This window comes from Macrobrachium nipponense, chromosome 17 (genome assembly GCF_015104395.2).
Source record: "Macrobrachium nipponense isolate FS-2020 chromosome 17, ASM1510439v2, whole genome shotgun sequence".
NCBI classification, from domain to species: domain Eukaryota; kingdom Metazoa; phylum Arthropoda; class Malacostraca; order Decapoda; family Palaemonidae; genus Macrobrachium; species Macrobrachium nipponense.
Genome location: NC_087210.1, coordinates 3,635,842 through 3,663,537, shown reverse-complemented (window position 1 = coordinate 3,663,537; position 27,696 = coordinate 3,635,842). Strand labels below are relative to the sequence as shown.

General features: G+C 37.8%; 1 protein-coding gene across 50 annotated transcripts in view; it reads right to left on the bottom strand.

Annotated features, from left to right (window-relative positions):
- Positions 1 to 27,696, bottom strand: part of LOC135196123 (titin-like) — an 856,828-nt gene that overhangs the window by 82,792 nt on the left and 746,340 nt on the right. For 30 of the 50 annotated variants that reach the window (XM_064222640.1, XM_064222602.1, XM_064222614.1 and 27 more), the window contains 3 exons: positions 4,475 to 4,657; positions 3,312 to 3,395; positions 676 to 1,195 (listed from right to left, as the gene is read on the bottom strand). In XM_064222640.1, the coding sequence (XP_064078710.1) occupies positions 676 to 1,195; positions 3,312 to 3,395; positions 4,475 to 4,657 (787 nt within the window). The remainder of the gene's footprint in view (positions 1 to 675; positions 1,196 to 3,311; positions 3,396 to 4,474; positions 4,658 to 27,696) is intronic. The other 20 variants (XM_064222613.1, XM_064222617.1, XM_064222622.1 and 17 more) reach the window with 4 other exon arrangements.

The window sequence follows — 27,696 nt, the reverse complement described above, 5'->3', positions numbered from 1 at the left end:
AGCCAATCAGGAGCGTCAAATGCACGATTGACGTGAATCTACTATAGGATATAGTAAACTTGTGATATTCCCTTCTGCTTTCAGTATAATTAGAATTATTGAGACGTACTTTTATTTAATCGTTGAACTGAGGTTACTTCAAATACATGACAAACAGCAGAGGTACACAAACTAGGTTCTAACGTGCTCTATGCAAATAACAATTATTGAGATGAATTTGAGCTCATTTCTAGATAAGTTTATTCCTAGATGACTCTCATGACAATATATATTTTCTTTTTAAGAAAATATATATAAGCTCATTTCTAGATAACTTTATTCATAGACGACACTCATGACAAAATCAATTTTCTTTTAAAATTATATATATATATATATATAGTATATATATATATATATATATATATATATATATATAATTTTAGTCGATGCTGAATTTGAATTTGGGAAGAAACGGGACTTGAAACCTATTTGAACGATTCATTTGCCAAGTTGAAAAATAAAAAAATAAAAAAAGGCTAATTTTTTAATCTTATGAGAATGTGGTCGCATATTACTGCGTCTGTTGATGATGTCATTGTTGAATGACTGACTAACCAGAGATGCTTGTGTGTGTGTGTTGTGTGTGTGTGTGTGTGTGTATGTGTGTTTGCGTGTGTAATATCCCATGTATACCTTTGGAAACCCGCCATGCAACGCCATCGGATGGGACCCTCCGATGACCTCGGTGCCAACTGGTGGTAGCTGGTGCCTCGGGGAGGGCAGCAGCAGACGATGAGGTGGCGGGCGCCCCTGCTCCAGCTGCTCCAGCTCCAGCTGCCGCTGTAGAGGCCGACTGCTGCTGCTCCTGGTGTCTCTCATGGCCGTCTCCACTCTGAGGCGGATTCTGCTGATGGTGGTGATGGCCGCCGCCAACTCCTCCTACAACTACCCCTCCTCCACCTCCCCCTCCTCCTCCTCCTCCTCCCCCTCCTCCTACCTCCGTCCCAGTGCCACCACCACCTCCACCAGTGTGAATGCGACCCATGGACTTGGACTTACGAGGCGTTCGGGGCGTCGTCTGCTGCTGCTGACCTGCAGGAGGAGGAGCCGCTCCGTCGTCGTCGTGCCCTCCGGAGGACGCGATCCCACCGCCGCCGCCGCCGCCGGCGCTTCCGTTGACGTTCACGTGGATCTGGGTCGACTGGGGGGGCGGCTGTTGTTTGTGTGTGCGCGCGCCCAGAGAGAGAGAGAGAAAGAGAGAGAGAAGAGAGAGAGGCGTTAGTGGGCACAACAGGGCATTCACCTATTGGGTATGGTGGTCGGAGTACGAAAAGTCTCGCCACATAAGAATGGCGAGAATAATTATAAACATGGATTTTTTTTTACTATTCATTTCTTTAAAATCTCTCCATTATTCACATGAGACACGAAACTCAAAATGTGAGGACAGATATCTCCATGAAAATCTTCAAAGTTAAAACATGAAACTAAAATGATGAGGACAGATATCTCCACAAAAATCTAAAAATCTTAAAGTTAAAACACAAAATTAAAATGATAAGAACAGATATCTCCATCAAATAATCTTAAAAAAAGTCAAAACACAAAAGTAAAATGATGAGGACAGATATCTCCATTAGAAAATCTTAAAAGTTAAAACACAAAGCATAAATTATAAGGACAGATATCTCCATCAAAAAATCTTCAAAGAAAGATCAAACTACCACTCTGTAATACAAAGCCAGTTGGCGACACAATAAATGCTACGAAAGGCAGTGAATTAATTCAAGAAAATGATGCCTACAAATTAAAGGAGACTATACAAACTAACTATATACATATGCATTGACAGAAATGGAGATAATACAATGGTAAATGAAAAAAAAAATGGTACGAAAGGACACAGAAATGAGAGTACAAGAACACATTATATTATATAATAATATATATTTTTTCTCCAGAAAATCTTAAGGCAATGGATACAAGAGAGGTTTCCCTCTCAACACACAAATAAAGCGTAACAAACAGAAATGATTCAGCATGCAGAAAAATAATTGAATATACAACTTCCATCATATTTCTCCTCCACACTCCTGTTTATAAAAAGAATACATAGCAGACCAATATACGCGCAACTATCCCAGTTCAGCATTTACTAAGAAAAGTCATATTTATATATATCAGTATATACATACATATACAAATGAATATTTGGCAAATTTGTAGATGTAGGAAACCCGCCAGTGTTAAGATACATACATACATTCACACATCAGACACATCTTCATAATAAAAGACAATTGCAAGTTTGGTTTTTTTTTCACCGATACAGTATCACAAGAACGGCCAGTTTAAAAAAACAAAAAAAAAAAAAAAAACCTCTGAGCCGAGACATGAGACATCATTATATATATTTGAATAAGATAAGTCCGACTGGAATATTTACTATATCCGTAACTAGTAAAATTTCATAGTTTGTTAAAGTTGGAATTGATGATTCTTAACCCAATACGGATACATGCCCACTATATAGGACACATTTTTTTCCTTTTTTTTTTACTATAATCATTAACTTCTGTCTGCCTGTGTCTCTCGCTCTCACAACCCATGTGTGATTCTGTTAATAGCCATTAATATGGCACATTTGAAAGAACACACACACATATATATATTCGATGACAGAAAATGTTCCTTTTACTTTACAAAGTCATCCGTAACCAACGCTATTTCAAGATGATTGCAAAAAAAAAAAAAAAAAAAAAAAAAAAAAAAAAAAAAAAAAAAAAAAAACACACACACACATACAACTACACAAAACACCTTCGCTCAAAAAAAAAAAAAAAAAAAAAAAAAAATTCAAAACCACACACAAACAAACAACCACACAAACACCTTCACTCGAAGCACCGCACAAACATCATAGTTGTTCAGTGGCTGCTTTGTATATAAATAAACTATATATATATACACTATCAGACACATAAAAGATATATGTGTGAACATGCTGGAAAACTCATTGCAGTGAAGGGATATATATATTATAATTATTATAATTATTTATGATGACAACCACGTTTCCTTGATTGATTCAAAGTCATGAACAGATCTACATAATGCTTCGAAAATATATATCTGTTTTGCAAGGAAAACGAGATGATAATGTGTGTGTTTTTGTTTCCCGTGGTCAAATCGTGGTCAAATATTTTCCCAAAGAAAAAATGTAAGAGGAAGAAGAAGAAGAAGAATAAGAAGAACGTTTGGAATGGAAATAAAGACAGGAGGGGTAATCAAAACTCAGGTGAACCAACCACAATGCTGCTAATCATTACCTGACGAGCATTGGACCAAGTGAGCAGGGATTTCATATTATTACTTTTTGATCCCGTCTCTGGCTTCGGTCTTTTTGCTCTGTACTGTTGGGGTTGAAGGGAAAACACTTGCTTTATACAGCGCTGTGGTGATATAGAGTATTGGCATTAGGTGATTTCATAATCCTTAACAACTAGTGGCAACTTTCTTGGCAAAGATATTACAACAATGATCTTATACTGTCTACAATATGCTACAACTGCTTACAGACTTGGTAGTACTATATAGGCAAAGCTATCAAAGTAGTTTCCAGAGAGAGAAAAAAGTATATGATACAAATGATACTCTTCTACGCTCTAGTCAAGGGCACTCTGTATCAATGGCCTCCTCTTCAGAGATGATGTAGAAAAAGGTTGAGAACAGGGAACTATTAAAACTATCACAGAAAATAAGACATCAAGACCTAATATAAAATTTTATGCTAATGCATCACTTATCAGTAGTACTAATCAGTATAGTAACTTCAGTGTGTAAACTCTAGAAAACAGCCATGGAGTAGTTAAGTATACTGAGCTACTGTCTACTGTATCTTACAATTCGAACCTTAGACGGGTTTTGTAATAATGCAATACCTACAGAGGGGGTCCTATAATAAAAAGCCCCGAGTCGGGGCTACCTTAAAAAAATAAAATTGGAAATGACTGAATGGGAGGGATTATATCATCAAGTGCTCAGCAGAACCGGAATATGAGATAGCACTGTGGGGGCCAAAGCTGTCATAAAAAAAAAACATAAAAAAAATAAAAAACAAGAAGAGTCTGGGAGAATCATCATTTAAGAAAAATGGGGGAAGCTAACCTATAAAAGACAGGTCTTTTCTGAGGAGATCAATATGTTTACAGACTGGCTTAAAAATACTCGCTGCTGAAGGCTGCTTCTCTTTTGTTGGGGGGGGAAGAGGAGGAGGAGGAGGAGGAGGTGGGAGGAGGGGGGTGGTTTGGGAAGCGTAAGGATGGTCAAGAATGGCTGGCATACTAAAGGGACGGTCATCACCCTCTTTTCTAGCGCCTTTTTTTCCTCCTCTACAGAGCCGAACTATAGCTTTTTTGCAAAAAAAAGCGGAGGAGGCAGCCTGGGAGCATCGTGTGACTGACTGCACATGAGGGGGGAGGGGGAGGATTACCTTGTCGGCCTCTAGGAGCGGGGCGGCCTCAGGGCCCCTAGCAGAGCCGCCCCTTCTCACCCAGGCATACTGGGTCTTGTATTCAGACACAAGTAAACTATCATCATCTAGGTCCCTGCCTAAGGGCCCCTCAGATCGGCTGCGATGTGATGGCCGAAGAAATCGTCTGCTTCGCTCCTCCGACTGCAAGGAAAGTTTGTCAACTCAGGCTTCCCCTCTGCACACCTTCTTCGGTTGGTTGCTGTTGCTACTCACTCTCTCTCTCTCTCTCTCAAGCACTCGCACACGCACTCTACATTTTCAAAGGATATATGCTCTGAAAGAACCCTCATCTATTAGAGAGTGAAAGTACTGGGTTCTATAGGGAAGTATATGTAGTAGGCCTAACAGTGGCACTTGGTTCTATAGGGAAGTATAGTAGGCCTAACAGTGGCACAGCTAGGAGAGAAAGGGGTCCTGTGTAATAGTACAGACCATGCAGAGATGTGAGACTGGAGAGATTTTTCGACTAAGGAACACAGCCTCCTCCACACGCTGGAAGGAAGGGAAAGAGACACAGAGACTATTGTAGGGGGGTGACGAGGGTGATGGGTGAACGTGCAAGAAGGGGGAACAGGAGATGAGCCAGTATCATGAGAGAGATATGTTTGATGTGAAATAGAACAGGCTCTTATTGAAAATGTTATTTGCGGGGGGCGTTGGGGGGGTTGGGGGGGGGTGGCAAATGTGAACCGTCATTCCTATAAGTGCTCTTGAACTTTGCATTGAAACGTGATTCTGACGGATGGATGTCACAGAGAAAGTATGGAGAGGAAGATCACTGGAAAGAAGCAGAATGGTTAAATCCACCATGGCAGCAATGTAGTCAGTTCTACAACAAATGGGAAATATAAATATATAAAAAAAAAATTAACATGAAAAGGAAATAAAACTCGAAAGCAAAATCTTTTTGGAAAAACAAAGCACTTACGTGAGAATTTAAAAAGTAAATGAGAATAAATATTCTGAAAGAAAACCAATATAAATGACTTTTATCTCAGAATGGTTCAACAACCACGAACACACTAATTGTCATTAGGTGGGAGGGGGGGTTCATAATCTAACTGAATTGATCGAAAAAATCTTTGTGATCTTTAAAACTGTGAAGAAGAAAAGGAAATACACCTTTCAATTACAAATGTCAGATTTTTTGGGACACAGTATATTCACGACATAGTCCTCAAAGTTCAAGTGAGTTGCAAATCAACCATATCAAGAGCACATGATTTCGGGAGAAGACTCAATGCTTGAAACGAGTCAGTAAATCTGCTCAAAACTGAAGAGAAAGAAGGTTGGGGGCCAAAAAGACACTCACAAACTCGTGTACATGCAGTCGTTTACACCATCACCAAACAAAGATGTGAGAAAAAAACCATTAAATCATAAAAAGAAAATCATATTAATATCAGAAAAAAAAACTATGGGATAAAGTTAAATATTATCATATAGCATCTAAAGCCCTGTAATATTGCCGAGATTCTGAAATGCTCAAAAAACAGGACACAAAAAACTGGAATTCCAGAGAAAACTGGTCTATCATAGAGGCATTCTAGTCTAGAAAAGAGGCAGTGGACTTCAAAACTTACACAGTTGTTTCAGATGGGTGTTGGCAGCTAGACAATTAAAAAAAAATGGGGGAATAGTATATCAAAGATTGAAAACTACGTCAATTTTCATCATCATCATTATCATCTACTCTTCAAAAAAACATGTAAAGCAAAAATGGCTGTTAACGATCTTCATCTGCAAACAACTACATTTAAAACCGTAATGAGTCATCTCTATACATAGGCTGATGGATGTGCACTGGAAGCAAGCTTAAAAGAGCCCCAAAAAGGAGCAACTTTTGTTTTAAATATATTTTTCTTTCCTTAGAAAACTTTTACATAAGCAAATAAAGAACACGAAGCTGCAGCTGAAAATGCTAAGAAATGAAATTCAAGAGCGAGGTTCCTTTGAGAAGACTGATTACATTTAGCATTCTGCAGCATTCTCTCTCTCATTAAAAGTCATGAACAACCTCGTGAAGTTAAAGAAATATACAGCAGAGTCCGTCATTCTGTTAACAGAGCTTCAATCTAAAGCACAGACATTAGCTTTTATAATTCATATTATACTATAGAATAAGCATCAATTTTATATAGCAAAATAATGCTGCAATCAGTTCACTGTCTTCATTTAAGAGATATTTTCTTAGCGTTGCAACGATCAAGTCTTTCTAGCCGGCGTCATTTTTAATGAATACGTTACGATGGCTTTATTGGCAACCGTCTCTTCGTACTGACATCTATCCCAGTTTGATTTTGAAATGGTTTTAAGATAGCACATTCGTCCACAGCATATAACTACAACTGTGCTACTACTAAGTCTACTACTATTACTCTCTCCTAGTTCGACTTTCCTCCTTCATCCTTGTCATTTCAACCACTTACACCTTCTTTCTTATTGATTTCCGTGTCTACCCAACCTCCCCCCAACTCGCCGTTACCATCATCTTCTTCAGGTGGGGGTCGCCTACGATCCGTTTAAGCTCCTCCTCCTCCGTTTGACACCGAACCGTCGACCGTATCGACTCTAAATCAAAACAACGACCTTTTAGACTGTTCTTAGATTTGCAATTCAATTATCTGATGACCAACATCGTTGGAAATAACGGGGAGTGAAAAGGCAAAAGTGAAAAGCTTTCGTAGACACCGAGATCCCGAGCTGGGAGCCATGAGAGGAACCCGGCAATGCAGATAGTGCATGGGAAGGGTGGTGAGCGTTGGCGGGGGCACGATAATATACCTTCTCCTTCCCTCACCACCAACCAACCGCCCTAAGCAGGACATTCATTTTCCTCCTTTGGGTTACTCGGGTCATTCAGCGTTTAGATAACGTTTAATACTGGTTAAATTCTCTCGATTCGGTCTAACGTCTTCCATATCTCGGTAAGAATAATTGAGCGGGAGGCAATACTGTGGAACCGTTCACTGCGGTTCTCCTTTGTCCAGAATGGCCGGCAGTGTCTGTGCCTGTGGTGCCAAACGCCCACCTGAACTACTCGGGTTAAAATGATGTCCTGATGTCACCATCGGACGGCGACGGCTTCCACTACACAACGAATTGATTCGCCTGTTTATAGAAATAACTCATCAAGCTTGAACTGTTACGTATCGAGAAAACAACACCACAAACCAAAGGTGAAAAAATCTATGCTAGCATGAAATATATGAACGGTGCCAGCTTCATGCCCCCGCTATTTATTGCAGGTCTACTACAATCTATTGTATCAAGAACTAAAACCCTGTGGGATAAAAGATGCAATAGAGCCATTCTCTAAATGCAGAGAAATAAATTCGACTTAGTGAGGGAAAGTAAAAATTAAAAATTAAAAAGAAACCAGATTCGTGCCAGAGCAGAGAACCGACAAAACAAGCATATGGGAGACAGAGATGTTGAGACTATAATGCAGCAGTGATCCATGCACTCAAAAGTGTTGTGAATGAAAGAAGGAGAGAGAGAGAGAGAGGAAGTAAAAGGACTGTGAAGGAGCATTAAAAAAGAATATAGTAGTCTTAAATCCGGCCTTATAGCAACCAAAAGATATCAGGTTCACTTTACAAGCAACTTTTTGGTGGCAGCTCCATCATGCGTCTAGAGATCTAGATATGGTTTCCTCTTCGTGGTTCGCATTCTTTTTTTTTTTCTTTTTTTTCTTTCTTCGTTTAATTCTTCTTCAGTCCTTCAAGATTCTTTTTATGCCTTGCCAGTTTAGCAGCCGAAGTGTACGACCATTCCTGGTGTTTCCTCAGGCAGGGGAGGGCAAGACTTGGATACAAAGAAGCACAAATCACTTACTGCGCTCATCTGACAAGAGAGTGAGCGAGGTCTTCTCCTATGGCGGACGAGCAGGTGGATGGAGAGAGAGAGTGAGGGGGTTTTGGCGTCCATAGACGGGGGCTTTTGACTTCGTAACAAACCCATAATGCAGACCGAGTGATTCAAAATAATCAAACAAAAAATAGACCAACCAAACTATCTACCTATTCCACGCCCTAGTCCTATAAATGGCAAACCAGAGAACGCACACTTTTACACACTTTAAAACACTTACCTTTCTTTTGCAGATGCTACCACTTACCTTTATATTGGAGGCCACAGTTATTATCTACCAACATTGCTATGTAATCGATCTGGTAAATGTATTGTGTACAACAGTATTTAATTTATTCATTCATTTATTAATTTATTTATTTTGCTTTCTTATACCTTTAAATAACTTTGCTCTGGGCGTGCACAAAATATTTGCTCCTACAAGAGTGCTTTGTTATAATTTTCAATTCTATATCTTTTTTGGCACGTAACAACAAGTCAAGATACATTAAGAATGTTTATGTCAACAAAATTCTCTCTCTCTCTCTCTCTCTCTCCTCTCTCTCTCTCTCTCTCTCTATATATAGATTATATAAAGATATAATTATTATATGAATATATAACATATAATACTATATATATATATATATATATTATATAACAATCACCAAAAGTAATCCTCAGTCATTTTCCAGAAACAGAAGACTAGGATCACAATTACCCGTGTAACTATCCCTTCCATTACCGTGGCAAAATCTGCTCCAATCACAGTGTCACATCAACTGGCGAGCGCCTCTCCTTCGGTGTCAAATAGATGTCTTAGCCGGGAGTCATATCGAGTTCAATAAATGTCACCGAGACAAAGGGAAGACGGTATCCTACCGTCTCTGGGTGACTGCATATGAACGAAATGAAAAGGGTTGTTTAGCTTGGAATTATCGCTTTCCTGTGCGTTCAGAATAGAATAGAATGTAATGTAGAATTTAGGCCACAGGCCAAGAGCTGAGATCTATGATGGAGTATGGTCTGGAAGGGTGTAACTGGAGGAAAACCTCAAAGCAGTTGCACTAGGCAACAATTCTTTAGAGAGGGTGGGAAGTCAGAAGGAAGAAAAAGAATACGAACGGTGGTACAGTAAAGGAAATGAAAGAGGGTGCAGCTAGGTGCCGAAGGGACGCTCCAAAGATCTTTAAGTAATGCCTACAGCAAGGAGGACGAATAGGCCTATACAGAGCCGTGAACTTGCAGCGATGGCCTTAGGCCAAGTCAGACCTAGCTCAGTCGACGTTCGCTTTCTTCCGGGAAAAAAGAAAGTTAAAATAAATGATTTAAAGCAGACCCTATTACCTATATATAAACTTAACTTTACATTGCTTGGGTTAGGTTAAATGGGGTCTAAGGGGGCCAGATAGACCTACCATTTGCAGAGCAAATATATGCAAAATACCGTTAGGTAATTGATATGATCTGCGGAACAACGCAATTAATCTTAGCGACGCAAATGAGCCGGAAAAGCTCTCAAAGTGATGGCCATTAGAGCTAATTTTTTCCTGAAGAAGGGAAAAATGTCTCGCTGAGCTGCGGGCTTTGTTCAGTCTTTCAAGATGTCGTGCGCGCATTTATTTCCTGCGTGACTGAGGGGGGCTTGATAAAGAACCATAAGCCTCCGTTTTATTTTTAACTGTAAAACTATTGTCTGTCCGTCCGCCCTCAGATCTAAAAAAAAAAAAAAAAAAAAAAAAAAAAAAAAAAAAAAAAAAACCCACCGAGGCTAGAGGGCTGCAAATTAGTAAGTTGATCATGCACCCTCCAATCATCAAACATACCAAATTGCACCCACTCGCAAGTCATCATTTCAGATCATATTCCATTTTATCACGATTTATCTGTCTATCGGTCAATTTAATTGGGCTTTCCTTCAACTCTAAGCAAAGTTTCGGGGGAGAAATGACATAAAAAATTGGATATAACTTCAGGATGAAATATTTTCAATTCTTCATCGACTTTGGTTATAAAAACATATGGATGGAAGTCTATAAAATACATGAAAGCGTTAAGGTCTGTCCACACTAGGAAACATTGTTTGGAAACAGTTTCTAAATTTGTTTCCAAACAATGTTACCTAGTGTGGGCAGGCCTTTAGGATCACTCAACATCTGGACAAAGGTGAAAAGACCAATTGGTAGGTGAGACTAACTTTACTTTCTACAAAAGGGAAAAGACCAAACGGTCGCTGAGACTAACTTTGGAAAGACCAAATATCAGACGAGACTAAACTATTTCTACAAAAGGAAGAAGACCACATGGTAACTGAGACTAACTTTGGGAAGACCAAACAGCAGATGAGAATAAACTTTATTTCTACAAAAGGAAAAAGACCAAATGTCAGCTGAGACGAACTCTGTCAAAGACCAAACGGTAGCTGAGACGAACTTTGTCAAAGACCAAACGGTAGCTGAGACGAACTTTTAACATCCTTTCTTGCAGCAGATAAAAAAAAGAAAAAAGAAAAGAAAAAGAAAACCAAAACGCAAAGGACACGCAGCCACTCAATAGGCTACTACTACCACCCGAGTGGTAGGGACGGCCCTTCAAGTATAATCGATTCCGAATCTTCCTCGAAGCGACGGCGCCTAGACCTAGTCGTTAAGTGAATTCCAAGTGATCGTCTTGATAAGACCCGGTTTCCGCTTCCTCTCATCATCATTTTGTCTTTCTCTCCCCACCCCCATCACCCCCAACCGGTTCATTACTGACTCGCATTATTTATCATCAATATCAAGTTTAAATTTCATTATGAAAGTGACTCTCTGGCAGGTTAGATATCCAAAACACACGCCTTATGGTGTTGTGACATTATTCGCATATACGTCAGAGAGAAATGACTATGGTATCACTAGGTTAATGATAGCTACAGTGAGGGTAAGAGCGAATTTTGAACGAAGACTTTACATACTTCGAAAAATACTGTCTTTGAAAGCAACGGTCTATGTCTAAAAGAAAGCAGTGTATTATTGTTACGCTAGTGATACCTACAGCACCAGAAATAAAACGTCACATCGCTTCGTATAAAAAATTACATTTGAAACAAAAACTTGAAACACTTCATATAAAACAGACTTTTAACACAACCCAATGTCCAGCCATAGTATTAACCCGGTATGTATCCACATACGTGTCACCTCCGAGGTACTAGTACTAATCATGAAAGCTCAATGGCACGCCGTGTTTAGTACTAGCCCCTCGGAGATCAAAGTATTATACATACCCATTTCTACATATTTCTATATATCAATAGATAAAGCAGTATAAACACTCATTTCTATATATCAATAAACGATATCTTTGATCCACGAGGGACTAATACTAAAAAAAACGGCGTCCCATTGAGCTTCTGCCATGTTTAGTACTATAGCAACTCGGAGGTGACACGTATAGACGGATACAGACCGAGCTAATACCTCCAGTAAATATGACAAAAGACATTTATTTTTCCTTAATTAACATGTGCTGAACAAAACTACGCAGACTCAATCAGCTTTTCACTGAACTTATATACGCAACTTCTGACGTACTACCGCGCATTCACTGAGGGTTCGTGAATAATCCAGCAGCTCACCTCACCTCAACCTTGACCTTTTAAAACAGAAACTTCAAGCTTCGCTGCGTTGTCGAAGCGCCAAAATTGCCGAAGCTTTCTAAAAATATAGTAAAAATAAGCCCTAAAAAGTAAAACGTAAAGAATAAATACTATTCACTGCACTATGGAGCGCTTTAGTACTATAGATACGAGTGGTTTTAGACTTAGCTCTGATATTTTTTTAAAAGCAATGTCCTTATGAGAAGTTTATCGTAAGAGGGAGAGAGAGAGAGAGAGATGGAAGGCTGCAGTGAAAAGCGATGCAAATTAGGGCTTCATGAGCTCTGCTCTTCCTGACGAGGGGGGGTCGATTGATGAATACAAACATGAGAGAGAGAGAGAGAGAGAGAGAGAGAGCCTCTGGTCGTTTGAGCCATCTGGGTGTTGTAATCAGGTACGGAGGAAAAGATAACGAGACAAAGGGGGACGAGAGAGAGAGAGAGAGAGAGAGAGAGAGAGAGAGAGAGAGAGAGAGAGAGAGAGACCTGGGGCGAAAAGGGGAATAGCGAATCACAAAAAGCAGACGACGTGACAAAGGCAGAAAGGAAAGTAACGTGAATGACAAAATATAATTAGTCTAGGGACGAGTTTCACATAGTTGAAATATCCAAGGTAATTTTGGGTATATTATTATTATTATTATTATTATTATTATTATTATTATTATTATTATTATTATTATTATTATTATTATTCAGAAGATGAACACATATCACTGACTTGAAATTCAAGCTTCCAAAGAATATATTATGTTGATCATCAGAAAGAACAGAAGGTAATGAGAAATACAGAAAGAAAACTAAGTGATAAAGAAAAAAATGAATTAGCACGTTAATTAATAAATAGATAAAACGTAATCAATTATTAAAATAAGGACACAGACCCTTCTTAAATATAAAATATATCGCAGTTCCAGGATGTGGAAATTGAGGCTAATTGGAAAAATATTTCTGAATGAGACAATATATATACATATATATATTAATATATATATAAATTACCTACCACATTATATATAGATACTATATAATATTGAATGAAATAACAGAATGACGAGACATGGCAAAAAAAAAAAAATGAAATGAAAAAACATAGTTGAAAGTGACAAAACACCAAAAAATCTATGCCAAATATCCAAAAAAAAAATAAAAAAAAAAAAAAAAAAAAAAAAACAACGGATGCAAATATCCATACAGATGAAAGCCATTGCAATTGACTTAAAACAGCAAAAAGATGTCTTCAAGAGCGTTCCATGAAATTATATATATATATATATATATATATATATATATATATATATATATATATGACAGGTAAAAATGTTCTATGACAACAGAAGTCCATCTAGTAAAAGGAACCTATAAAAAAACGCCTAAATATAGAAAGTACTATATTATCAAAATATAGTACTTTCTTTCTATATTTTCTGTTTTCATGGACTCCTTCTATTACATATATATTAAAATATATATATATATATTATATATATATATATATATATATATATATATGTATGTATGGATGTATGTATGTATGTATACACACACAAATATATCTCTCTAGAGTAACCAGGATATGAGGCGACCCCGAATCATGGCGGACGCTATAATTCCTGACAACCTGTGTTGGGTGAGTCTAAAGCAGGCGTTTGATGCTTTCTAAAAATACATACGCTGTATCCAAATGGTGTGGACACGACGGGTTTGGCCGATTACAAAATCGTTACTTTCTCTCTCTCTCTCTCTCTCTCTCTCTCTCTCTCTCTCTCTCTCTCTCTCTCTCTCTCTCTCTCACTGCCTCAACTACCGTGTGTACTGTTGTATTTCATGGGCTCTCGTCGATATATGTTACCAGGGATTTAAAGTATTTTTTTTTAAGCCTACAACGAACGCATACGCATGTATGTATGTATATAAATACAGACATACACACATATATACTTACATACGTAGACTATATACATATGTATATCCTTTCTCTGAAAGGATATATACAGTATACATACTACATATACACACACACACACACACACACCACCAACTGATATATATGATATACCTATATATATATAATGTGTATATAAATTATGTTATATTAGATATACGTATATATACACACACACACACACACACACACACACACATGTATATATATATATATATATATATATATATATATATATATACACACACACTTACACACATACTTTATATATATATATATATATATTGTATTTATCACAAAAAGACTTGCAAATATGCACCCAACTGCTTCATTAAGTAAGTTGACGTTGAATGAAACTGTAGTGATCGAATTGTTACACCTGCATTCATTAATACCAGGTGAAGTGACATAAGGTATAGGCAATTGCAATAAATATCTCGGTGACCCAGACGAGGCTAAAGCAAGCATTACCATTACCATAAAAAAAAAAAATAAAAACTCGCCTCGAAGCTATTGACAAATACCCGTCAACCACATTCAAATTTTTGGGGCCGGAATAGCACCATTTCCCAAAATGCAATGGGCTATTTTCTTTCGGAACCGAAAACAAAAGACAAAAGATTTTTTTTATCTGTCCTGGCAAAACCCAGAGTAGGTACAAAAATTATGATCGAACATATTTCGGGCATTTAAGCTCTCAAAAAAAAAAAAAGAAAGAAAAAAAAAAAAAAAGAAAACACCGCTTTAAATCTCTGCCACGCAGAATTCCTTTATTTTTTGTATATTCGGACAGTTCCAACGTCACTTCATTTTCCAGCGGGAATTGAGGGGGAGGGGAGGGAAGGGGGAGGGGCAGATGGCGGTTTTCATGGTAACTTTCGGAATGCCGTACTAAGTGCAAATATTCTCGATGCGTGTAAAAAAAAGTTTAAAAAACTATATATATATATATATATATATATATATATATATATATATATATATATATATATATATATATATATATATATATATAAATATATATATATATATATATATATATATATATATATATATATATATATATATATATATATATATATATATATATATATATATATATATATATAACTGTCAAGTCTCTATGAGTGGCTTACCTCCTAACAGCAGTTCCCACTCATAATGAAAAATAATTAAACGATTTAAAAGGTGGAATATCATATATTAATAAAAATAATCTCAAAATAAACACAACTGTTTTCACTTTCACTTAATCTTGCAGGCTTTTGTAATATTCATCATTTAGCCAGCATACATTTCATAAGCTGTTTCAATATTCATATGTTATGCATCTATGTGAGACAGTGCATCTCTCTCTCTCTCTCTCTCTCTCTCTCTCTCTCTCTCTCTCTCTCTCTCTCCACACACACACACACACACACACAAAAGGACCGCTATAAACGTAGTGGGGAAAAAAATCATTTGACCACTTCCACAGAAACCTAAATTTAAAAAAAATAATCCCACCGTACTTCAGCTGAACCGAATCTATCTTCCTTCTTTAAGAATATTTAACGAGTCGTTTATAGATTATATTTCACCCTAAGCGACGATACTTACTGCCAGTTACCGATGCATATTACATCACCCTCGAAAACAGGCACTAGCGCCAAACGTATGGCTGAGGATTCCGCGAAAACTCGTTAAGCATAATATCTTAATACCCTCAGATTATATTCCAGACGAAAATACCTTCAGTCTTAACTCAACTTCCGCCGCGGATATCACCGGGATTATGAGACTGACAGAGACAAATCGTCCCGTCCTTGGCACTTCTTGTGGTTTCTTCATTTTTATTCTGGGAGGCGCCATTATCATTATTATTCATTTCCTCGTGAAGACAACTATACTCAGGTTTTTTTCCATCTGTCCACCCGCCTGTGGTGTTTGCGTATGGTAACACTGCGTCCCGGGCTTTAGATAGTTACATTCAGCTTACACTCAACAATAATAATAATATCTTATTTCCAATATTAACGGTGTAATTCGCATACAGTAAATTATTAAAACACTTTTCAGTTGCAAATGTACACCCAGATATCCTTTTATTTACATAAAACTTTTAGACATACCGTAACTATTTAAAGCCCGGGACACAGTGTTACCATGCGCGACCACCACAGGCGGTTGGACAGATGGAAAAAAAGAGTATAGTATTATATATTTCCCCGTCACTCCTTCTTCATTTGTCAAAGGTATTGTGACTCGCTGCTTTGTCACGTCCTTATTATTTCATGCACTCGGCGCTAATTGCTTTACTAAATTAATTTCTTAGATAAATTAAAGAACTAATGAGGCTAGAGGGCTGCAATTTGGCATGTTTGATGACTGGAGGGTGTATGGTCAACATACCAATTTGCAGCGCTCTAGCCTCAGTGGGTTTTAAGATCTTAGGGTGGACGGACAGACAAAAAGCCATCTCAACAATTTAAAAACTACAGAGACTAGAGGGCTGCAAATTGCTATGTTGATCATCCACCTTCCTACCATCAAACATGCCAAATTGCAGCCCTCTATCCTCAGTAGTTTTTAATTTATTCAAGGTTAAAGCTAGCAAACGATATAGGACAGGCTTCATAGGCCGCGGCTCATACAGCATTATACCGAGACCAGCGAAAGATAAGATCTATTTTCGGTGGCCTTGGTTATATACGCTGCTCGGAAGATTTATCACTCGATTGTTTTGAGAACAATAACATTCAAGTAGGAAAATATGAAACATACAATATATAATATACACACATATATAAATGTCTTCTTTCCGAAGCCCTACGACGAAGTCTTGGAATAAATACCTGTCCTACTTATCTACTTATAAATACTTTTTCCTTTTTCTTTCTTCTTATTTTTCAAAAATAATATTTGGGAGCAAAATAAGAAACATTAATAAAAGTATGTCTTCTTACCGACGGTCCAAGACGAGGTCTTCAAATATTTGTAAAATGTAATATTTTATCTTTAAATTTCATAATACGTTGAGAGCAAAATAATAAATATTATTTGCCTTTCTATTTTATCTTTAAATTTTTTAAAAATAATATTAAAGCAAAATACGAAATATTAATATATCTTCTCTCCGACGCGCCTAGACAACGTCTTGTAAATTCCTGTCCAAATTGTAAATACTTTTTCATTTATATATTTTTTTTTTCTTAAATTATCCTTCGCCTCCACGTCAAAGCTGAATTCCCCAGTGGAAACCTTTCTTCACACACAATAAGACTCGGATAAAAATCCCTGAGGATAAAAGAAAAAAAAATTATAGGATAAAAATAATGGACCTTCATTGTTCTTTTGGGCAGTTCGGTGTCGACAGCACTTATCCTGATTGGTCTGTAATAGACACCAGTTAGCCAATCCCTGGCCTGGTATGGCGGCTCTGGAGAGAGAGAGAGAGAGAGAGAGAGAGAGAGAGGAGAGAGAGAGAGAGCTTCCGATTATTCGCTTTACTTTCTCAATCTGTTCAGGAATGATTTTTCCATTTGGAGGAATATCCTCAGAGAGAGAGAGAGAGAGAGAGAGAGAGAGAGAGAGAGAGAGAGAGAGAGAGAGAGTTGATTCCTATCATTACGATGCTTAAGATCTCTAATCCTGGCAAATGATATCTCTGTTCCATTTAACCTACTAATTAAGTTTGAATCATATGCTTGGAAATAATGGCATCAATCACAGCTAGTTAAAGGCTCGATCATATATTTCGGCGATGTTAATCATAGTTTTAAACTATATTCAGGCTAGGTCCATCCAGGTGCTATATTAAGACTCAGGCACGAACGATAGACTATTTTCAGTTTTATCTACTGAATTTGGATCGATATATTTTCATAAATTTCCTTTCTTAATATCACTTTCTTATACATACATACACACACATACACACACACACACAAACGATCTCACCATTATATTCAATGCTCAATCCATGAATATTTGGAATGAATGAAATCACCAACCAAATTCTGTGGCACTTGAATGGTTAAAACATGCTAACATTACCATGTTAACCAGGTTTAGCTAATCAGACCAACAATATCGGAGAATTATTTGTACCAGAGAATTATTTTTATATCATGTTCATAAATTCACATTTTTTTACCATCACTTTTTTTCTCACTTCCTGTCTTAAAATATTAAAACCTCACTATCATATCCAATGCTCAATGCGTCTAAAATATAAACGGAATAAACTTGAATCACCCTTGTCAAAGAATGCTTTGGAACGAATTTGGTTGAGAGTGATCCAGCGACTTTAGAAGTCTTCATTATAAATGGCTTACTGGGGCATACCTATACATACTAAATTTTGATCAGGGAAATTCACTTGTGGCTAGGAGGCCGTGATTGGGACAAGTTTGGCTGACACTTCGCCAGTCATTTTTATAAAGAATTACCTGGACATACATACGTACACACATATACGCTGATCAAGAAATATAAAAATTTACCTGGACATACGTACGTATACACACACATACACACACAAACGCTGACCAGGAAACAGTTTGCACCTTTCAGTTAAAGTGTACTAATATAAAAACATGATTGGTCTAATATCCATAAACTATACCTACAATGACATCGAAGGCCAAATCAAATGGCGTTACTGACGTATACAAAAAAATCATTCAATTACTGCAGTCGCATAAACAATCATCACCATGCAACGCAATTGGAAAACAAAAGACGAGCGCAAAGCGATACGGTCATAAAACCAAAGTCCCAATAACGCATCCGCCTGTCGCGTTCCCTTGAATATTGCCATGAACGTGGCCAGCTGTTTTGTTCATACAAATGGCAGTAGGCCTACAAGGTCTTAAACAACGGTTAAACGACATTGAATGTTTTACCTTTGGCAGAAAGTAACGCCGGACCAACATCCTGTGACTAATATTTCACGGAATAGATTTGCAATTCTCCTGGACAGCGGAAATATAAATATAAAATACCAAATCTTACAGACATTCGTTTGCGCGGGCACCTGTTTCAATCCATTACTTTGGATGTTGGTCTGGATTTAAGTGGAAAAATGGGAAATAAAAATATTCGTGACTTTTTATATACAGAATGCAGGTCGATACTTAGATCAACGAAGCTAGAATGAAAAGAAATATACTGATAAAAACGTGCGTTTTAATTACGCAAGATACAAATGAATGGATGCAAAAGTACTTATGTATTTGCGTATATCTATGTATTTACATGTATGTATTTGTATGTGTATATATATATATATATATATATATATATATATATATATATATATATATATATATATATATATATATATATTCACTCTTATTGCTAAAGATAGATGAAAGGACATATACACTGATAATCACCTTTTATGGAAGCTCATTTTTATTTATCGTTTAGTGTGAATCTTGACTCAGGTAAATTTAGGAGTCAAAACTTATGTGTACTGTTGAACCTAAAAAGATACTGGTCAGGGTTCCTTATAATCCAAAACACCCTTTCCCGACCAAAAATATAAGATGAAGATAAAACTTGTAATTATTGAAACGAAAACGATACTACACAGAATACCCTATTACCCTTCCCCCTTTAAAAAAAAAAGGGGGTTATATATATAAAAGCTGTTTACTGATTTTAAATATCCCCCCCCAAAAAATATGGCATAGATAAAATTTGTAATTGTTGAACAGAACAAAATACTAGACAGAATACCTTATTACGTTCCTCCTTAAAAAAGTATATTTATATACGTATATATATATATATAGATATATATATATATATATATATATATATATATATATATATATATATATATATATATATCCTGTAACTAATTTTACAAACTCTAATCCCAACCTTCTCTGATAAGCAAAGATGATAACAGCAAAAAGAGCATTACCGGCGCAGAGGTCAATCTCGTGGATATCGCAGGGTCAGTCAGGTGAAAATCAATTCCCTCTCGTGACTGTGACCCATCTGCAGGGCATGTCACTTGTGAAGTACTACTACAGGCGTGATGAACTGTCTAGGTACTTTCGTGGGCGGGGCTTGGTGAGGCAGTGGGGAGAGTGTTAAAAGAGATAGAAAGAAATGTCTGGGGCTGAAGAAACTTCGCTTGGCTACCTGCAACCATAACACGTTTCACTACTGTGAATGTCACCGTCTTGGGCGTTAAAAATGTAAAAAAATAAATAAATAAATAAATAAAAATCTATGCATGGTACTTTGAAAACTGCAAAATAATTATGAAAAAGGAAAGGACAGGCTAGATTTACCACTCGTCTAATTTTGGAGCTTCTAACGGCCGTTAAATTCTTGCTAATGTTTCGCAGAAGCATAGTACTAAACGTATACCAGAACACAGAAAATACGTTATTAGCAATCTAGTAAGTCATGGGACAGAACACAGAACACAGGCATCTTTGCAACAATCAGAAAGCCCTGCAATGCGACAATTTCATCATCACAAAGTGGTAGACCACACAAAGATGGATTTTCAGTTACTAAAATATATAGAAAAAAAACTTCGTTTTCAAGGCCGCTACCAGAAGCCTGGCGAATACGATCTCCAGCGGTCGATAGCAGCATGAAATTCCCATTGCTCGAGTTTCTGTGGCAATGACCTTTATTTTACCAACAATCAATTCCACTGAAAGTTATCCTGCAAAAGCACGGAAGAGGAAGACGAACGTTTGCATATGTGGGGTGTCAATATCACGAGCTTGCAACTGTTCTATACGCTGAGAAACTACGGTAAGATGGTTACTTTTCAAGTTATATCAGATGGCTTGTGTTACTGTTCCGCTGGACGAGGACGCCTTTATAAATGTGAGTTTGGCAAAGTACTCTCTCTCTCTCTCTCTCTCTCTCTCTCTCTCTCTCTCTCTCTCTCTCTCTCTCTCTCACACGTCCATCTATTATAATTATACTGTAATAGATAAAGGATCTACGTATATACGAAAATATATACACAAGGATATCATGAACATGGCATTGTCTGTGCTCATGCTTTGTATAATGCAAAGATATAATCATTCACACACACACACACACACACACACACACACACACACATATATATATATATATATATATATATATATATATATATATATATATATATATATATATATATATAAAACAAGTCGAGGACGACGAGGAAGGAAATCACGTGAAAATAGGAAACTTTTAGATTATCGGGGACAGATCCTAATCAAGCCCGTTCCGGAAAGAGGTCGGCCTTGCAGCCCCCCACCCCACCCAACCCCCCTTAAAAAAAAAGAAGAAAAAAAAAAGTCAATATGTGGAAACCGTGAAATGGCACTTCGGGAGTCCCCCTGAATCAGGTCCCAGTGGTTGCCTCCCCCACCCCCCTCACAATAAGGCCCCAGCAATGTCCTTAATTCCCCTCGACCATCTATCGCCTACCCCCTCAATCCATCAACCCCTGCTGGAAACGAATTACGACTGGGAGTGGTAAAATGGCGGCCAGAAGGACGCAACATATATTGGAATGTCCAATTTTGGCATCGATGCAAGGAGGTCACGGTTGGTCTATCATGTCAGTCACACACACACACATTCATGTAAACAAGTGTTTATATGTAAACACACATGTATACGTCTGTATGATATGTGTATAATGTACACATACATATATAATCAATATCCCAACGTAGCACGATTGAACGAGTGGATATTATTATTATTATTATTATTATTATTATTATTATTATTATTATTATTATTATTATATATATATATATATATATATATATATATATATATATATATATATATATATATATATATATATATATATATAAGGATTAGGATTCCAGGCGAAGATGTTAACAACATTTTCCACCCTGGTGTGTGCTGCTTTATGATATATATATATATATATATATATATATATATATATATATATCTATATATATACCTATTATAATTATATATATATCGAATGAGGAATTTTTCGTAGTCGCAGATACAAGTTCAAATTTATATATGTGTATTGATGTACTAAATGCATATGCGCACACATTACATATACATATATATACCTACATATAGATAATTTTGAACTCGAGATAGCTTTAGACTTCGACACATTACACGGTCGACGACGTAACATTTCTGGTCGATTGGAGTCGAAATATCCGAAATCCAATATGGACGGATGGTGCAATCATGAAATGGACTTAAAAAAAAAAAATAAAATAAAAAATAAAAACTTTAAAAACGCGACAGTCAAGTAGATCGACATTGCACATTTTGCGAAGGTTCTACTAACATATATTTGGTGAAGGGGAGAGAAGGGTAATAGTTCGGCTAAAATAGAGATTTTAAAAACCTGATAACAAAGGCGATGGGGAAATGGCTGTGCGTGTAGATGAGAGATAGAGGTCAAAATGGAGAGAGAGAGAGAGAGAGAGAGAGAGAGAGAGAGAGAGAGAGAGAGAGAGATCAGACAAATATTGAGAGACCAAACAACCCTGCATGCACAGAAGGCCAATATGGCAACGTAATCGAATGCACTTGATCAAAGGAAAAAAAAAAAGGGGGGAGAGCACGAGATAATTAGCCATAAATTTTGTTTTCCGCGACAGAGAGAGCGAGGTGGAGGATGAGGTAGAGACAGCACACCAGGGAAGATCCCTTAAAGGCTCGATCACATTTATGATATTTATGATGCTAAAATGGTTGTAGAACCAGAGATATCCGATCACATTCCCCTAATACGAGTCACTGACGGAATATGGGTCACTGCTGAGGCAAAAGAGCCGGAAAATCTGTGAAAGTGGACATGAAAAGCGATCGTTGACCTTTGATGATGAAAAATACCTCTCTCTCTCTCTCTCTCTCTCTCACCTTTTCACATATGTAACAGCTGATACCTTATTCATAGTTACGAGGTTTCAGCTCCGTCAACGTGATGAGAATATGGGGGGGGTAAAAGTAAGCACTGAGAGAGAGAGAGAGAGAGAGAGAGAGAGAGAGAGGCTAGTTAGTTTCCCCTGACTGGAAACTGCGGTGAGCTGTATGAAACGAGAGAGACATTACAAGGATGAGGGTTGATCTATAATCATGAAAAAACGTTCACGAATTCTGTTTGGAACACGGGGCAGAATCACCCAGGGCCATTTCAATTATTCACATAATCCGGAGAGAGAGAGAGAGAGAGAGAGAGAGAGAGAGAGAGAGAGAGGCGATTAACAAAGCATTAAGGCTCAAAGTTGCCCCACGAGTGCACAGGAACCCCCTTACAAACACTAAGTCCCCCTAAAGTGGATGTACACTTTGCTGCAAAATGTCAAGGGCAATGACCTAGACTGGGATCAATTCACTTCGGCGCAGCACGTAGAGGTAACATTCCCCCCCCTTCTCCAACCCCCACCCCCCTCTCTCTCTCTCCTATTACAGAGTGCTGTAGTGGGAGGGATGCCGCCCCTGATGAGAGCAGGATATATTCTCCCCCGGGATTATTTCCCCAGCAGATAAATTCATTCGAGGCTCTCTCATGAATTTCTCTCCTGACGCATTTTCGTCCCAGATTGCAACCCAGCTGCTGTATCCCCCCACCCCAACCCCACCCCACCCCCACCCCCACCCCCTCCCCTCGTCCCTACCATCCCTCTCTACCCGGGCCTGGGCCCTGTATAACATGGACTTGTCTTTTAAAAAAATAGAAAACAATTCTGGATGCTCCACACAGAACGAAAGCATGCCTACTGAGATACGATTATCACAGTGTGGCATTTGGGCAGATCTTCCAGCGGGTCTCAGAAACTGCCACTTTTTAAAGTTTTAAGTAAAAACTGCACTGCAAGTTTTCCTTTTATCCTCCCGGACTCAAGGTCTCACTCGTGAGTGAAATTTCCTCTCTCCGGCCACGGCGCCGGAATTCCCAATTTGGTGGCTGTTTCTTTATCTGGTTCCTGATTCCTGCTATGACCTACTTTTCAAAGCCACCAAGGTCCCACCAAGGTCCAAACGTCTCAGGACCTTCGTGGTAAGATTTCATTCATTTTCCTAACGCTAGCCCTTTTCGAAGCCACGCACGTCCACCAAGGTCCACCAAGGTACATTAAGGTCCACCAAGGTCCCACCAAGGTCCAAACGTCTCTGGACCTTCGTGGCAATACCTCATTCATCTTCCTAACGCTGTTATACATAGCGAAATCTTCAAGATCGATAGGAGGAATGCCACGGCTTACAACTCAAAGCCGCAAATACCCAGTACAATTGTAACAACTGCGTCCGTAGCTAAGTAAATCCAGTTCTAAATGAACGTCTCATTTAGCTATTGATTCCCTGCGCATTCACGTACTTTCAAACTCGTCGAGCAGAGAAACAAGACATAGCAGTTACGTGGGCAAAATGCCAAGAGGAAATAAAGCAGACTATTTCGCTTACCTCAATGATTCACTTTGGCATTTAATTTATCTCTCTCTTCTCTCTCTCTCTCTCTCTCTCTCTCTCTCCTCTGCAAATGCCCGCCCGCCATTCATGTGATCAGCATGACGGTAAACACCGAAGGTCAAAAACGCGGGCACAACAATTTGATAAATCAATAGTTAATTCATAATTTTCCCCTCTCTCTGTACCCTGTGACTTATTTGGCATGAAAGCAAAAATGTGCTTTTATCTTTGTTGATACGTGACTATATTGCGTGAATATATACAAATGTATCTTTTTGTATGCATACATACATCTTACGTGTATTATAATTATATTATTATATATATATATATATATATATATATATAATATAATATGTGCAACCCCTTCCATTCCTTTTACTGTACCTCCGTTCATATTCTCTTTTCTTCCATCTTACTTTGTTTCATCCTCTCCTAACGCAATAATGGGGTTTTTATCCCCAGTAATATCATTTATGTGAACATTATATATATACGTTGCACAGGAACTCAGGGGCTGCCAGTCATGTCTCCTCTATCCTCCCAATCCCCTACCTACCCCATCCCCAACGGGGGCGGACAAACAGTTTTGAAGGAGGAGAGTGGATGAGTCATGAATCCCCTACCTTCCCGATCCTCTACCTATCCCATCCTTACTCTGGGCGGACAAACAGGTTTGCAGAAGGAGGCTGGATGTGCCATGAATCGCCTACCTTCCTGATCCTCTACCTATCCCATCCCCGACCGGGGCGGACAACAAGTTTGCAGGAGGAGGGTGGCTATGCTATGAATCACCTACCTTACCGATCGCCTCTTCCTACCCAGCCACCACCACCCGGGGCGGACAAACAAAAAAGATCCACTAGTATTTGATCATTGCAGCATCTTCTGATCAAAATGAACTGATTGGATAGCGTCACTGTCTGTCCTGATTTCGTTCCCGTCCACTTGGACGGTGGTTCGATCCCATGGGGGGACGAAATTATTATCAATTAAAGAATTCCCCTTCGGTACATACATATATGAAAATATATCAATTCCGGGGTAGAGTGAATTTAGATATTAAAGGACATTTGTAGCTCGAATCATATATAAATGAATCACGGTTCGATGTGATAATTACTCATATATATTCACTCGCGAATTACACAGAATACTCGGTTCCAAAGTTGGTCAACTGATAACATGCATTTTTGATACCTACACGATCGTTAGCGGATACTGTGCTCGCTATGCATGACTCATAAAACCATAAAATGAAGATAAAACCTTAAGTAGGTGGGAGGGGGGGGGGGATGAGGGCGAGGTGAAGTAGGGGGAGGGGGTATTTGCCCAGCCCAGATGTGGGATGGGTGGGGGGGGGGTGTGTGGCGGCAGACATAGTCAACTTTGAAATCAAACACGAACGAGAGAGAGAGAGAGAGGCAAACATAATAATCTTCCAAATCAAACACATGAGAGAGAGAGAGAGAGAGAGATAGAGAGAGAGAGAGAGAGAGAGAGAGAGAGAGAGAGAGGAAATAATTTTTTTTTAATCAAACACGAACGAGAGAGAAACAGAGAGCAAACATAATAATACTTAAAATCAAACAAAAGAGAGAGAGAGAGAGAGAGAGAGAGAGAGAGAGAGAGAGTTTTAACAGAAATAAATTTATCGGCTTCTAAAGGCAGATAAAGGGAATTAAAGAGATCTGCAAACTGAGAGAGAGAGAGAGAGAGAGAGATTACAGCTGTCTGACGAAGGTACCCTACCCAATAAAACTTTTTTATTACAATATGTACATACGATGTTTGCTGCTCCTTTTTTGGTCGAGAAGCAAATAGTCCCTCTTAGATCTGATTTACTTATTAAACCTTCTCTTGTTTGAGTTATTCTTTCCAATTTGTTTAAAATCTCACTTTGCAGCGACACTTACAAAACTTCTCTCATGTAAGGCCTCCTTACCTAAGCCTTTCGTTTTCCCTTACTTAGGGAGTAAGCCTACAAACGACTTTGCGGTTGTTGTTCTTGTTGGGGGCTAGGAAAGGTCTATGGAAAAGCCTAAGGAGGTCAGAAAAAGGTGTTTCGCGTCGAGTTAAAAGATAAAGGAATTTCAGGATATTTATGATTTATTTATTAGAATGAAAATGCAAAAATTAAATAATGTGCATATTGAACAGCACAGAACAATTATTTGTAATAAAATATAGCGTATCTATTTTTAACTTTTCTCTGGTGAAAGAACGCTCTATTTGTAGATTTTAACACGCGCTCCGAGTAAGCTGGAGGTCGGACCACGCCTCGTTCCTTCTGGATTATTCCTCAAGTGGTTCCAACCTCCTCCTCACCTCTCAAAATGGTACACGCACTAATAAGAGCATGCATCTACATACGCTTTTAAATTACAGTTCGAAAATCTCTCTCTCTCTCTCTCTCAGGACAACCCATCATCCACATTCGCAAGTATCAGTCACATCTGACTATTCAGGAGGCTCAACGTCCCCTTAGTGTAAATCTCTCTCTCTCTCTCTCTCTCTCTCTCTCCCAATATATAAGACAAAGAGACATCCCGCAATCCCCGATCACGAGATGAACTCGAAACCAATGGAAACTTTTAATTAGGACATGATGGAAGGACACAAAAACTCCTGTCGGACAAATCTGACACGACAAGGGTAAGATGATAAAAAACGGGGAACATGAGAAATGAATTAATAATGTATTAATAAAGGTATGAAAGATCGGGGAACATGAGAAATGCATTAATAACAATGGGTTTCAAGAATACGGTATGAAAGATGGACCTCTATACCCAGAAAACAATGTAGATTAGAATTGGAATAATTAATTTTTACGATTGGAATAGTACCATTTGTTTCGTATCTTCGACGAATACGAAAAGTTAAGATGAACGCGGGGAATGAATGTGAGTAATGTGAGAAATGAGTAGCAATCAGTTCTTTTTATATTACAAATTACTTTAATAAAAAGTTATGATATCGGAGTGATACAAGAGTTTCTAAGTAAAATTGAGGTCAATCGAAAATTCTGAATGCGAGATATCAGATACTGATTGATTGTATGTATGTATGTATGAATGTATATGTACACACACAACCCACAAACACCACACACACACACACACACACATATATATATATATATATATATATATATAATATATAAGATATATATATATATATTGCAATATTGTCAGTGTAACATCTGCAATATATATGTTTTATATATATATATATATATATATATATATTATAAGATATATATAATATTATATTTATATATATAGTATATAGTATATATATG